This window comes from Fusarium falciforme, chromosome 7, assembly GCF_026873545.1.
Source record: "Fusarium falciforme chromosome 7, complete sequence".
In the NCBI taxonomy this organism is placed as follows: domain Eukaryota; kingdom Fungi; phylum Ascomycota; class Sordariomycetes; order Hypocreales; family Nectriaceae; genus Fusarium; species Fusarium falciforme.
Genome location: NC_070550.1, coordinates 1,541,893 through 1,554,728, shown reverse-complemented (window position 1 = coordinate 1,554,728; position 12,836 = coordinate 1,541,893). Strand labels below are relative to the sequence as shown.

At 50.7% G+C, this 12,836-nt stretch overlaps 5 protein-coding genes across 5 annotated transcripts; 3 read left to right on the top strand and 2 right to left on the bottom strand.

Moving 5' to 3' along the window:
* Positions 1-136: 136 nt before the first annotated feature.
* On the bottom strand, positions 137-1,222 carry NCS54_00908800 (PKS-ER domain-containing protein; the record flags this gene model as incomplete). Its single annotated transcript, XM_053154443.1, has 1 exon — positions 137-1,222. The coding sequence occupies one exon, from the start codon at positions 1,220-1,222 to the stop codon at positions 137-139; it is 1,086 nt and encodes a 361-aa protein (XP_053010418.1).
* A 315-nt stretch (positions 1,223-1,537) lies between these two features.
* Positions 1,538-2,584, top strand: NCS54_00908700 (Hypothetical protein; the record flags this gene model as incomplete). The annotated part of the gene is made up of 3 exons (XM_053154442.1): positions 1,538-1,611; positions 1,672-1,901; positions 1,959-2,584. The coding sequence occupies exons 1-3, from the start codon at positions 1,574-1,576 to the stop codon at positions 2,582-2,584; spliced, it is 894 nt and encodes a 297-aa protein (XP_053010417.1). The 5' UTR covers positions 1,538-1,573.
* Positions 2,585-4,336: 1,752 nt separating this feature from the next.
* NCS54_00908600 (Hypothetical protein) lies at positions 4,337-5,104 on the top strand (the record flags this gene model as incomplete). The annotated part of the gene is made up of 1 exon (XM_053154441.1): positions 4,337-5,104. The coding sequence occupies one exon, from the start codon at positions 4,337-4,339 to the stop codon at positions 5,102-5,104; it is 768 nt and encodes a 255-aa protein (XP_053010416.1).
* A 2,202-nt stretch (positions 5,105-7,306) lies between these two features.
* NCS54_00908500 (HET domain-containing protein) lies at positions 7,307-9,010 on the bottom strand (the record flags this gene model as incomplete). Its single annotated transcript, XM_053154440.1, has 1 exon — positions 7,307-9,010. The coding sequence occupies one exon, from the start codon at positions 9,008-9,010 to the stop codon at positions 7,307-7,309; it is 1,704 nt and encodes a 567-aa protein (XP_053010415.1).
* A 2,111-nt stretch (positions 9,011-11,121) lies between these two features.
* Positions 11,122-11,812, top strand: NCS54_00908400 (Hypothetical protein; the record flags this gene model as incomplete). Its single annotated transcript, XM_053154439.1, has 3 exons — positions 11,122-11,433; positions 11,490-11,587; positions 11,641-11,812. Exons 1-3 carry the CDS (start codon positions 11,134-11,136, stop codon positions 11,810-11,812), a joined length of 570 nt encoding a protein of 189 aa, XP_053010414.1. The 5' UTR covers positions 11,122-11,133.
* Positions 11,813-12,836: the final 1,024 nt, after the last annotated feature.

Genomic DNA, 12,836 nt, shown 5'->3' with positions numbered 1-12,836 from the left:
GCCTCTTTGAAAAATGACATAATGATAAATAGCAGCCTAAATTACATCAAATTACAGATTATTACATATAACCCTCTGTACTCAAACAGAGCAGTATTCCTGAGGTCGACAGTTGCAAGCCACAGCTACGCCTCCATCACTTCTCCCCAAATCTGACCACCAGCTTGCCTCCCGAAACCTTGCCCCCTCGGAGTTTGTCCAGACCCTCGAGTATTCCATCAAAGCCAGCCTTCTCTTCAATAGTAGGGATCGGCTTCACAATGTGCAATGATTGCGGTAGGGCAGTGTAGAAACGGACCAGGCCTTCTCTGTCTGCCGGCTGAACCTCGAACTTGGGGCCAATGGGTGGCAGCCACTGGAAAGGGTGACCGAGAGCCGTATACGCCATCACCAGGTCGTATGTGACGTTTGGCAACTTGGACTTGCCGTTGGGTAGCAGGGTGATGACCTTCCCGCCCTTTTTCTTGATAACCTCGGCGCAGACCGTCGTTGACTTTCCCTCGGAGAAGCAATCGACGGCTTTTGACATGTCAGGATAATCCTTGACGATCTCTTCGATCACCGTGGGTGATCTGTAGTCGTATACTGCATCAGCGCCGTACTTCTTGACCAGGTCGAAGGAATGCGGTGAGGCCGTCGTCACGACAGTGCATCCGGCCGCCTTTGCGAGCTGGATATGGTATAGGCCGGCACTGGTTGATCCGGCGTAGATAAAGATGGTCTCGTTTCTCGGAGCTGCAGACTTTCCGTCGATGAAGGGGAGCCCGTGGCGCACGTTCAAGTTCAACATCGCTGTCACAGCTGAGACTCCGTATGTGGCTGCGTCGGTATCACTGACGTTGTCTGGGACTTTCCAGGCCAGGTCGGACTCGACCTTGAGGTACTCGGCAAATGCTCCCTTGTCGGGGAAGAGGCCGCCATGGACTGCGCCGGCAACGCGGTCTCCAACCTTCCACGTCGCACCGGCTGCGTCGCCGACTTTGTCAACCACACCCGCGTAATCGCAGCCAATGGTTGATCCGGGAGGTGAAATAATGTCGAGATGCTTGAAGTCGGTGGGGTTCAGGGCGACAGCCTTGACTTTGACGAGAATCTCATTGCTTGTGATGGTGGGAACAGGCACGTTGTCCTGGACCCGGCCACCCATGCCGCAGTGGCTCTTGTTGGTGGCGGCATTGAGGAGTCGCGTGACAATGCTTCTGTTGGACTTGAGAGCCTTCATGATGTATAACTTGTGTGACAGAACAGAGATGGTGAGAGCGATGGGACGAAGAGATGGAGCAACAGGGAAAGATAAGAGGAACCTACTAAAGTCAATTCCACCAGATCTATATAATCACTTTGGATGACGTCGTCACTGTCGGGGCAACTATCATTCCGACGGAGTGCTTAGACGTTTTTAGCTGTCGCGCCACCAAACGGAGTTATTTGTCACGGCTAGCTGGATAACTAATTGGCCCGAGTGCCAGTGAACGGGCCTGAGACACTGCAGTGAATAAAGAACTATTAAGAAGAAGCTCTCCTCTATCATGGATCATTGTCAACGCGAATCACTTACTACTCTACCATTACAATGACGAACCAACAAAAGCGATCTGTCCTCATAACTGGGTACGTACGCACTGATGCCACTCCCCTGTCTACAACCACTTAACCATCATCGATCAACAGATGCTCCCAGGGCGGTGCTGGAAATGCATTGGCTTTGGAGTTTGCAGCCAAGGGATACCGCGTCTTTGCCACCGCTCGCTCCCAGAAGACCCTCGGCAACTTGAGGGAGAAGGGGATTGAGACTCTTGTTCTCGATGTTACAGACCCCGACAGCATTCGGGCCCTCGCGGTCGAGATTGCGAGTCGCACCCAAGGAAGCCTAGACATGTTGATTAACAACGCTGGAACATGTAATTAGCACGGTCACCTTGAATGTCGCAGTCCAAGTGCTAATCATCAGTTCACAGTATACGAAGCGCCAGCCGTCGAAGCCGATCCGTCTCGCGTACGTCAACTCTTTGCCACGAACGTCTTTGGCCTTATGGAGATGGTTACTGCCTTCACGCCTCTCCTGCTAGCCTCCGTTGCTCCAAACTACACGCCGACCATTGTCAACGTCGCCTCCATTCTGGCACGCCTCCCAAACCTTTTCTCGTCCGCCTACAACGCGAGCAAAGCAGCCGTCGTGTCCTACTCGGATACACTTCGACTCGAAGTCCAGCCTCTCGGTCTGAGGGTGGTGACATTATACATGGGCGAGGTTTCAACGCCGTTGATGGCGACCGAAAACATCAACTTTGGCCCTGACAGCATTTACCGTGACGTAGAGGACTCTGTCAAGGCGAGAACGACGACCCATCTCGAGAAGACAATGCCCCCGGCCGAGTTTGCTCGCCAAGTCGTGGGCGCGTTGATCAATGGCAAGGATTCATTCCTATGGAAGGGTACCAATGCGTTCGTCGTGTGGCTTTTGAACGCAGTCGGTCCGAGAACCGTGTTTGATGGCATCATGAAAAAGTCGGGTGGTTTGGACAAGGCCGAGGTCAGGGAGAGCGTCTTCAAGCTGGGTCAAGAACGAGCCAAGAGTGGCTAAATGGGATGGGGCCTGGGTTCGGTAGGGAGTAGGGGGGTCGGTATACTGATTGATTGGCGTTTCCTAGGGTTTGCAATTCTGTCTGCTTTGTGTACCTATAGAAATACTTTTAGATATTGTCTGTATCTTATTAATTATGCCAGAACATCTCTTGTGTTTAACTCGACTGTGATGGGTACTTGGTGATCCGCTTTAATGCGCCGGGGGATCCAACATGCTTCTAGCAGAAAAGCCAAAGCGAAAATAAGTTCCAAATCTCTTGATCTAGGGACCAGAAACAAGTGTTTTCGCGCTTCCGTACGGATCTATTTGACTAGAGATGGGCTGTCGATCGACAGTGTAGTTACCCAGTTCCTAGTTCGGTCAAGCAGCACGCGACGTTCAAGCTTTGTAGTGACCAGGTTATCCTCATTTGCACCATTGCCTGTGTATCTATCGGATCTCTCGCATTGAATGTCGCCTAACTACTTTAACGGGGTATGTGGCAGACATGGCAAGGTCCCGCCTCAAGGGCCGTGGGGTATTTCTCTCTCCATAGAAGTGACGAGTCACCCAAGCGATGAACGATTACTGAGCACATCAACAATCGTCCTTTCTTCACCGACAGTCTCTCCGGTAACGGTGGAATTGACTGCAACTGTGTTTCTGGCTTTTGCTTTGTAACTGAGACTGTGTCATCACAAGAGAAGTATCTGGATCACCAGAGAAACTGCCGTGCCCTGCTCGGCCGAGCCTCGTCCGGAACTTTCAGGGCAGATCTGGTTGGGCCGGATCGGGATTGCGATTTGGCCGAATCAAGCGATAGTTGTCTCCAACGGACCCAAGCCAACCGGCGGAGCCTGTTCAAATGACGTGCGCCCACTTGGGAATCTAGTGTGATTGTAACCGTGTCAAATTCGCGATATCTTGCACAGTCGCAGGAAGCATTGGCAGCGAGTGATGAAGCTTGAGGGCGTCTTAAGGAGACATCCCTTGGATACGCACTATTCTATGCACTGCCGTTGCCCAATCTCTGCAGCTCCCTTGAGCCAAGTCCGTTAGTGTCGAGACATTCTTGTGGTTGCCACTGAGCGTAGGGTAGCGACCATGTCGGCAATAGATGGCGACCGCGCGAGGTCTTACAAGGAGCATTACCAAGCTGTTTTGATGAAGATTGATCCATTATGGTGACATGCCCGCCAACAAGGCATCAAGACATCGCGAATTAAAGTTTTGCTCACTCATCCTCGTCCCAATGATGGGATAAAGTGAGTCAGTCTAGCCCCTTTCCAGACTCAGGTCCTTGCTAGTGTTTTACCCCTGTCATTCTGTACGCGTAACGGCGTTTAAGAGGTCCTCTGGCCCCACTGGAAGCCTCGGTCCAACTTGCTATGATGAGTGATCAGAATATTCCTTTGTCACGACTCCGGACAACGCCTACTTGTGTCGAGATAGCTTCATATTGCTAATCAAGACTCGGAGAGCTGAATTCGCCCGGAAAGCGTTCTGACTTGTCGACTCGACCGCCAAACCCTGCCCAATATGGCGGAGAGTTGGCGGTTCACTATGTCCCCGGTTCGTCCGCCGCATCGCCGTGGTTGAACAGCGAGGCCAAGGCCGAATGTATATCGTCGAGTGCTGTTACTACCTAGGAGGAAACTCGATAAATATCACTCTTGTTCCACGCTTCAAGATATTAATCACGCTTCAAGATATTAATCACGCTTCAACTCGACTCATTCTACACATATCTACCAATAACAACACTTTATCATGTCTTCCTCGACTGTCCTTATCACCGGTGCCAACCGAGGCATCGGTCAGGGTTTCACCAAGACCTTCCTCGCTAAGCCCTCTACCACTGTTGTGGTGGCTGTGAGAAACCCAGAGCATCCCACTTCCAAGGCCCTCCAGGATCTGCCCAAGGCGGATGGATCTAAGCTGGTCACGATCCAGCTCGACTCGACAAAGCCCGAGGATGCGGCAACTGCTGTTGCAAAGCTCAAGAGCGAGCACGGCATTTCCTCCTTGGATATCGTCATCGCAAACGCGGGCATCGCTCAAGATGGTGGCCGTGTTCGCGAGACCACTATTGACAACATCAACCGCCACCATCAAGTCAACACGGTTGCCCCTATTGCCCTCTTTCAGGCTACCGCCGACCTCCTCCAGGCCAGCAAGACCGGCAACCCCATCTTTGTCGCTATCTCCACTCTTATCGGCTCCATCGGCTCCATGGAGGCATTGGCCGCTTTCCCATCCACGCACAGCCCATACGGTGGCAGCAAGGCGGAACTGAACTGGTTCATCCGCCGCCTTCACTTTGAGGAGCCCTGGCTGACCAGTTTCGTCTTCCACCCCGGCTTGGTTGAGACTGATCTTGCCGCAGGAGCTGTTGCAAAGGCTGGTGTCAAACTGGCCGATATTGGCGCAATCTCTGTCGAGACGAGCGTGACTGCCATGGTGAGCACCATTGACAAGGCTACCAGGGACATTAGCGGCACCTTCCAGAACTATGACGGAACTAAGTTGCCTTGGTAGAGAGGCAAGGCCGGTGGCTGCATCCAAGCATGGTCTTGCGTGCATGAAAGCCCGCTAGCAATTTGTATAGAGTAGATGTTTACGATAAATCTCTAGATCACAAAGAAAGGACAACATATTACCGGAATCTTGACTACAGTATATTACAAAGCAATAGATGGTCATACCATGCAAACAGCAGATAATTTTACTCGGTTGATCCAGTTGAACGCGAGCAATCTTAATAATGCATCTATGTGCTGCCGAATCCTGCCACGTTTCCCTTCCATGGGCGCACTTATTTATATAACCCTAGCCCACCCTGTGTTGTACTACCTAATGTACTTCAGTACACGTCTGGTAACCAATATCGGTGTTCGTGCATTTCCAGCTCCAGATGCGTATTGGCAACAAAGTCTTGGAATGCTTGACCCTTGGCGCGAACTGCTTCCTGACAGTCTCTGAATGTAGCTGTGCTACCTATTCGCCATATGGTGTGGATTATCATCTTCTTGAGATCAGGAAACTTGGAGCAAGATGATGAAACCAGTTCCTCCAAGTCGGGCCAAAGGCAACAGTCGTCGTATACTCTCACCGTCAGTACCTTGAGAGTCGGTGGGACAAGATCCGTTAGACAGGTATTTGCAGTCCTTCTTGGAGCATCTGGGCCTTCGATATAATGTCGACAGAAGGCATGTTCATCCAGCCTCAGGTCCTCTAGCTTTTCAAACCTGGCTAGGCTTCTTCCAGTGACAAGGCGGCCTTGGTCGTCATCCAAGTGGTTAGTGAGGTCGATGTCAATAGACTTGAGCGTGCCTGACAAAGGTCTGAGGCATTTTATTATCTCTCTGGGCGTGAGATGAGTCCCCAGTCCCTCTCCAAAGTAGGATGATTGAGAACGATAGGAGAAATGCTCAAGTTTCGGAGCATGCCTTGTGAGCAAGTCCAGGAAACATGTCGATAAGGGGTCGTTGGAGAGAGCGCAGTGATCGAGTCGAAGGGTGCGAAGAGACTGAGTCGGTCCAGAAAACATAGCACCAAGATTACTATGCGCCACGTCCATACTCTCAAAGCCCTTGTTGTGTCGAATAATCAGTTCGTCCAGGTTCGGTGCTACCTGATGAAGCACCCCAACAGCCGGGATGGAAAAGAAGAAACCCCAGTTCTCCTCAGTGTCTAGGATGACTTGTCGGAGATGTTTCAACGTGCCGCCGGAGCCAAGCTTATCGAGTCGCCGTTGCAAGTAAGTGTACGTCGTCTGCTCGTAATTGCCTTGGTCCTCGAACATGAGATACAGTGTCTCAAGATTCGGCAGCAAAGCTATGAGAAGTTCCATGCAAAACTTGCCCGCAGATACATCTTCCTCCTCGGCACTTTCAAAGTTTGCATCATCTTCATCTCCCATGCCGAGACGATCCGCAGCAGCTTTGAGCATGTTGAATTCCTGCTGGGTAGACCAACCGCCAACCTCATAGCGGTGCTGGCATAGCTCCTTTACCTGTCCAGCAAGATCAGGTCGATCAATGAGCGTTCGAGCAAACTTGACAAAGGCATTTGTGGACCAATTCGTCGGGATCTGTTGAAATCTGTGGAAGGCGATGGGTTGGGCAAGACGATGAAAGGTGCGCGATGTTTGACTCAGGGAAAGCAGCGTCCGTTGGTTCTCATCGCTGTCAGCCCATCTGTCAAACTTATTGGTACCTCCGGAGCAATCGACACAGAGCTGGGTGCAAATCTGGAGCTGAATCTCGCAAGGCAAATTGCCTAGGCCTCGCGGATGACTTGTTGCGGGCATTTCGATAAGATGTTGATATCGAGTGTCGAGGATGACTCTTGTAAGATTGAAGTGAGAAGATGAACATCGAGAGGCTGCTGCCTAGTTGAGCGTGCGTAGCGTCGTGGGAATGGAATCCTTGTTCAGACTCACCAGCCAAGCAAGCTCATCTTAGCCTACCCTATACTGCCAAGGAGAACTTTGAGGCCGCCATCCTGACACATCTAGTCCCACGTGATTTACTCTTCGGATGAGTAATTCCCTAGACATCATTCTTGATCTAAGTTTGTAGCAATTTCCAAGCTTCTCCCTGTATTTGAGCCTCTACCCAGGCCCTGTCTGCCTAGATGAAGCCAGTGCAGGTAAATTCTAAAACGCGGGTGACCAGCAAATGCAGCAACAAAATCCAAAACAAGTTGCTCTAGCCTCAGAAGGAAGGGTGTCTGGACCTATAGCTTACACACAAGATAAAACAAAACAAGAGGAGCAGCAATCTCCACCATACGACGATACCGTGGCATCTTCTTACCAAGTGTCACAAGATACACGTCGTGGCCGTCTAGGTTACCTCTGCCAATATAAACCTCCAACGTGTATGGCTGCTCAGAAAGACCTGTCGGCAACATAGTTGGGCCTCGCCTGATAAAAGTGAGGCTCTGCGGGAGTTGCTCGTGGCCCCATAACTCCTTGTGCTCCATCTCCTTCTGCTTGTGTTCCTTCCACAACTCGAGCCCTAGGGCTTCGACAGCCTTGAGATCTCCTTTTAATGCTGCAGCTAACAGTTCTGCACCTTTTGAAGGCCGTGTCCATGAATCAGCTGCGAGCGAAAACCAGGCGGTCCCGTCTTCAGCGACGCCAAATGCGAGCACGAAGCGGTTATCACGCCTCGAGTTATCCCATCCTGCGCGAAATAGGTGAAAAGCCACAAATGGCAGTCCATTGTCCCGTAGATAAGCCATCATGTCCCGATCCCACCATGCGCTAGAGGTGGTAGATAGATGCTGATAGTACTGACTATGAAAGTCGCCTTCAAAGACAAACGCATTGTCTGTAGCCGAGTCGACCGCTTCAGCCATGGTTGGTGAAATGTGCTTGCTGAGATATCTGCGGGAGGGAGTTCCAAACACGCTCTCGGATACAATAACGAGGACGTGGGGGTAGGCCCTCGCATATGCTCCGTTTCTGTGTCTCTTGAGCCAGACGCCCAAAACCTCATCTGTCGTCGAATTTTCGTCGACGTGATTGAGGCTCAGGGCAAAGATCCCCCGGCCGCTGTCTGCGAGGCTAACCTTGATCTTAACGCCCTTGTTCGTCATGGTAAACTGCGGACTGTCCATGCCGGCAACCCCAACCCTGAGGCGAGAAGCGGAAACAAACTCTGATGGCTCCTCGGCTAGTATACCGCGATACCTTGGACCCCGAGCTGATTGCCATAGGAATATGCTGAGATCGTTGCTGCTCTTCATGATCTCCTCCTGGAGTCGTATAAAGGCGTTCCGCCCTTCCCCATATATCAATGGCATGTTGACGTCGAATATCCCCATCAGGCAATAAGCCATATCCTCTGGTCGTGTCGTCTGGCGATTCGCTGCCCACGACATCCTTCGTCCGACTGGTATAGTGTGTAATGACGTCCGATCTTGAAGGACAGCGTCGGGGATGTTTGTGATCTGTAGAAGCTGATCGGCAAAATCCATCTTTGAACCGCGCAAGCCCCATTCTTTGTCGTAGAACTGTAGCTTACTCGGTGCGATGAGTTCCTGGAGGGTCCATCCTCTTGTAAACCACCTGCACGAGGCCATGGTGTCTGACGAAGCATCGCTCTCCAGGTCGGCAAGGTAGACATAGCAGTTGTCGGCCGACATGTACCATCGGAACATGGAGTTGATCGACTCAGTCAACTCGCTGCTGCTGGTCTTGTCGATGCAGCACGTATCAGCCCAAGCGTACGAGAGGCCATCTTGCCGTGCAAGTGTGCAAAAATCTTTGACCTTTCGACATCCGGCTCTTGAGCGTGCTGTTAGAAAGCCGGCTTGAGCGTCCGCCAAGGTTGGCTCGTCATCAGTCCATGTGTGCGAGAGAATGGCATATCTTGGAAACTCAGGGCCAGTGAAATTTTCAATATCTAAAGTTTCAGTGTTGATCAAGCGCATCTTGGCAGAAGTTGCAAGTTGCAAAGGAGGAAGCTGAGAAGTCATCACCTGAAGCGGGGTTGATGTGATGTGGCGTTATCCGAGCCACAGGCTCTATTCAGCTCGAGTTCAGCTGGCAGGGAACCCCTGATGATGCATTGCTCTTTTCATTGGTGGATGTTATGATGGACCCTCTCAAAGATGACAGAGGGACGCCCCAATTACGATCTGGCCCGCTCATTCATTGAGCTGTGTCCGGAATGAAGGGATACTGCCAGTGGCCGACTTCTCAAAGAACCGTGTGAGGTGTCCTTCACTATCCTCCAGCGTCATGTCTTCTTCCTCATCCTCTCGCAAGTACAGCGGGTTATCCAGAGTTCGTCCCCAGGAGGAATCTTGCCACTTTTGTGATCTTCTTCGGGTTCGTTCGTAACTCGGACCCAGTCTATTGTTGGCGATCTGGTCTTGTTTATCGAGGTCTTCCATCGTCGGGAAATGGGATCTCACATCGGGAAATAGCCTCACGTCGTCAAAGAAAACCCAGGCTCGCTGACGATATATCTAGAACTGCAACTCATGTATCCCAAGTAGACGCTCTCTCTGTTCCCACCTGCTCCAAGGTTCGTATCCCGAGTAGTGCTGGAAAATCGGCCTGGGCATGAAGCTACGATGTGGTGAATCTGGGCAGAGGCCGCAATGATAAATGTTGGGATCGAAAGTTGAGGATTGTTCGTGATGCTTGGCGAAGTGCTGATTGGAGATCCAAGGATTATCGGACCGTTCGATATCGTTTGAAGGGTATTGAACAACCTCCTGAGGTATCTTTCGTAGTCCTCCTGCTCGTGTAGAGACGCGAGAATACGGACCAGCAGATCTAAATAGCCCTGCCTCCAAAGTACGCTAGCCAACCCCTTGATTTCCTATTCCCCCTAAGGTCGAATATTCTAATCGCTTGGTCATGCGGACAGCGAAAGCTTATGCAGGCCCATTGGTACCGCTCTTTCTGAGATTCAGTCTTGTTGATTCCAGGCGACTTCCCATAGCTAGAAGAAGTTTCAGCAAAGGAGCGTAGTGCACGTTTTCCCCTCGCGGAATCAGTCCCCATTACTACAAAAAGCGCAAGCAGTAGAAGAAGTCTAAGCTTTAGAAAACGAAAAAGGCATGAAAGATACTCCTTTAATCTTGCCGAGGAAGCGAATGCCTTGTCTTGTTCGTATTTGGGTTTCTGGAGCCAGCACCCATGTCTACGCATTGGAATTCAATAGTGAATAAAGCGAAAACAGTGCATGCCTGGGTCAGAGGCACATCTTTTATTAATGCGCCACGGAACCAACAACGGCCGAGCGACTCCAGACGGCTTCTATGCTTCTTAATAGTCCGCCCGATCTTTCAGCCCAGCAAGATAATAAATTGCTATTTTTAATCTTGTCACTGGTCACTTTCAGGTCCCGACTTGCTCCCACGCATATTATACTTCCCTAGCCTCGGCAATGGCGAAATGGCATGGAACTAGGAAGAGGCTATTGATAGCTTCCGGCTGAAGCCGCAAAGTTAACTGGGCCCTATTGATGTTGCCAGGGGAGCTCGCAAAGTCAATTAGACATAAATCTCCGTTCAATAGCAGGAAGATTATAGACAAGGTCATTGGAACTGCTAACTATCGGGCGGTGGGAGAGGTTGGGAAACTGTCACGAGAAGACAGAACAAGGGGATCAATACGAGCTTTCCGTATTAGCCCTGCATATCCCAATTTCGTCTGGACTTTGTAAACTATGCAATTTTCTAACCGTAACTAGACAGCCCAAACCATGTGATCAGGTAAGCGGCAGGGGAACAAGTCAGCCAAAGGTCAGCACTAAAGAGTCTCGCCTCTCTATGCATGAAGCAATGCAACGGGTGGTCGGTCAGGCGGACGACGGGCAATCGGCAGATGCCCTCGGCACACGATCGGAAAGGATCACCGCCCGTTCCGGATTCGGCATGGCAGCTTGGCCGGGGCTGATCTCTCACCCCGCAAATGGCCTGACATGATGGAGCTTCTCCAGAATACGAACCGATCATCCTCGTATAGGTAATAAATAGCGCGAGTGTCGATGTCATAGTGGATCGCTGTAGAATATGGAAAAGTTCCATGCAGAGCTCGTATGCTTAAATGCAGGTGTCTCCCAACATCTATCTTTTTCACCAAGCTACTCATTCACTCACTGCACCTTCTCAAGCTCAACTCATCAATAATCAAATCAGTCACCATGAAGTTCGCCATCTTCACCACTCTTACTGCTCTCCTCGGCAGCGCTGCTGCTGCCAACCAGGCCATTGTCATCAACGACTGCTCTACCGACATCTATGTCCAGTCTTACCCCTACAACGGCGGTGCTCCCGGCCCCTTGACCACTGTCAAGCCCGGAAAGCGATTCTCTGAGAACCTTCGCTCTACTGGCTCTGTACTTTGCTTCATCTATTTGTTGTTCACACGGATCGCGACTAACACCACTCATAGACTGTCAAGATTGCCAAGACCCGAACCCTGACCAACCCCCTCTTCTTCGGTTACTCCTCTACCTCCAAGCCCGACTATGTCTACTATGAGTTCAGCACGTAAGTAAAGACGCTTACTACCGTGCAGTACAGGATGCTAATTTCAATACCAGTGAGTGGGGAAACCCCTTCGCTAAGGAGCGCAACATCCTCAGCCCCGGTGCTGGCTGTGAGAAGTTTGATTGTGCTCCCAATGCTGCCAGCTGCTACAGCACTCCCAGCATGAAGAAGGTCTACGGCTGCCCCAGCCCTGTTAATGTCTACGCCCGCGTCTGCGCCAAGTAAAAGACGAATCTTGTAATGTAATTCCATGCATGATGAGATAGATCATCGTACATGTGCCACCCACGTGGGAAAACTACCCTGAATACCTACACATAGCCTGCGTATAATAAGACAAAAAGTGGAAAAAAGCTGCTTCATTTAGTTGATGTGAACACGGTGGTATGGCCAGAGTCTTGAGTGGCAGCCTCATGTCACAACAGAAAACATCAAACCAATTCACACGTGAGATGTTAATAAAGCCAAAGCATTAACATTGGTATTTTCGCTCTTATGTGTTGAAATGGGTAAAATAGACCCTTGAATGGGTACCTACTTCCTGATAGAGATAGAGAATTTTGACTGAAGCGAACGAGATGGAACTATAAGTCGAGCATGTATTAGACGGGGGAGGGGGTCGGAGAGTGAGTTCGTTCGCTTTCTCTCCAAAACATGGAACACTACAACTAGTCAAAAGCCTATTAATCTTGACGATTCACTTCTACCACTAGTTTTTCCGGCCAATCGCGGCGGTGCGTGGTATGAAGGATGTTGTGATAGTCTCTACTTTCGGGTGTAGTCTATTGGATCATTTTGGCTAATCCTGGAGGATGGGGCAGGCAAAGTGTGGTGTACCAAAGGTTTATGTCATTGACCAGAGAGTTGGGGGCCATTCCTTCATCCCATGAAGTCATCATTAGCTGCCTGATGTTATTCCCGAGGGAGGCCGAGATGATGGCAGCCAAGCCAAGTGTGGGCCGACGAAGCGGAGCAAATGACGTTGGAAGGATCAAAGCTGATCAGGACGACTTGTAGATCTTGTACCTTGTCAAAAATGGCTAATGACGGTATCTGGTCAGCTGAAGTATAGAACAGCGATGATCATCCCATATCTGCATGGGGCTGCATGACGTCGAAAATCCAGAACATGGATTGTGGGGATCATCTGCATCGTGATGGGCTGCATATTAGGGCAGAGCCATGAGCTGAAAGCATGGCTCGTAGATGTAGAGCATCCCTGCTTCGGAGGATATTGCAGGCATCATTA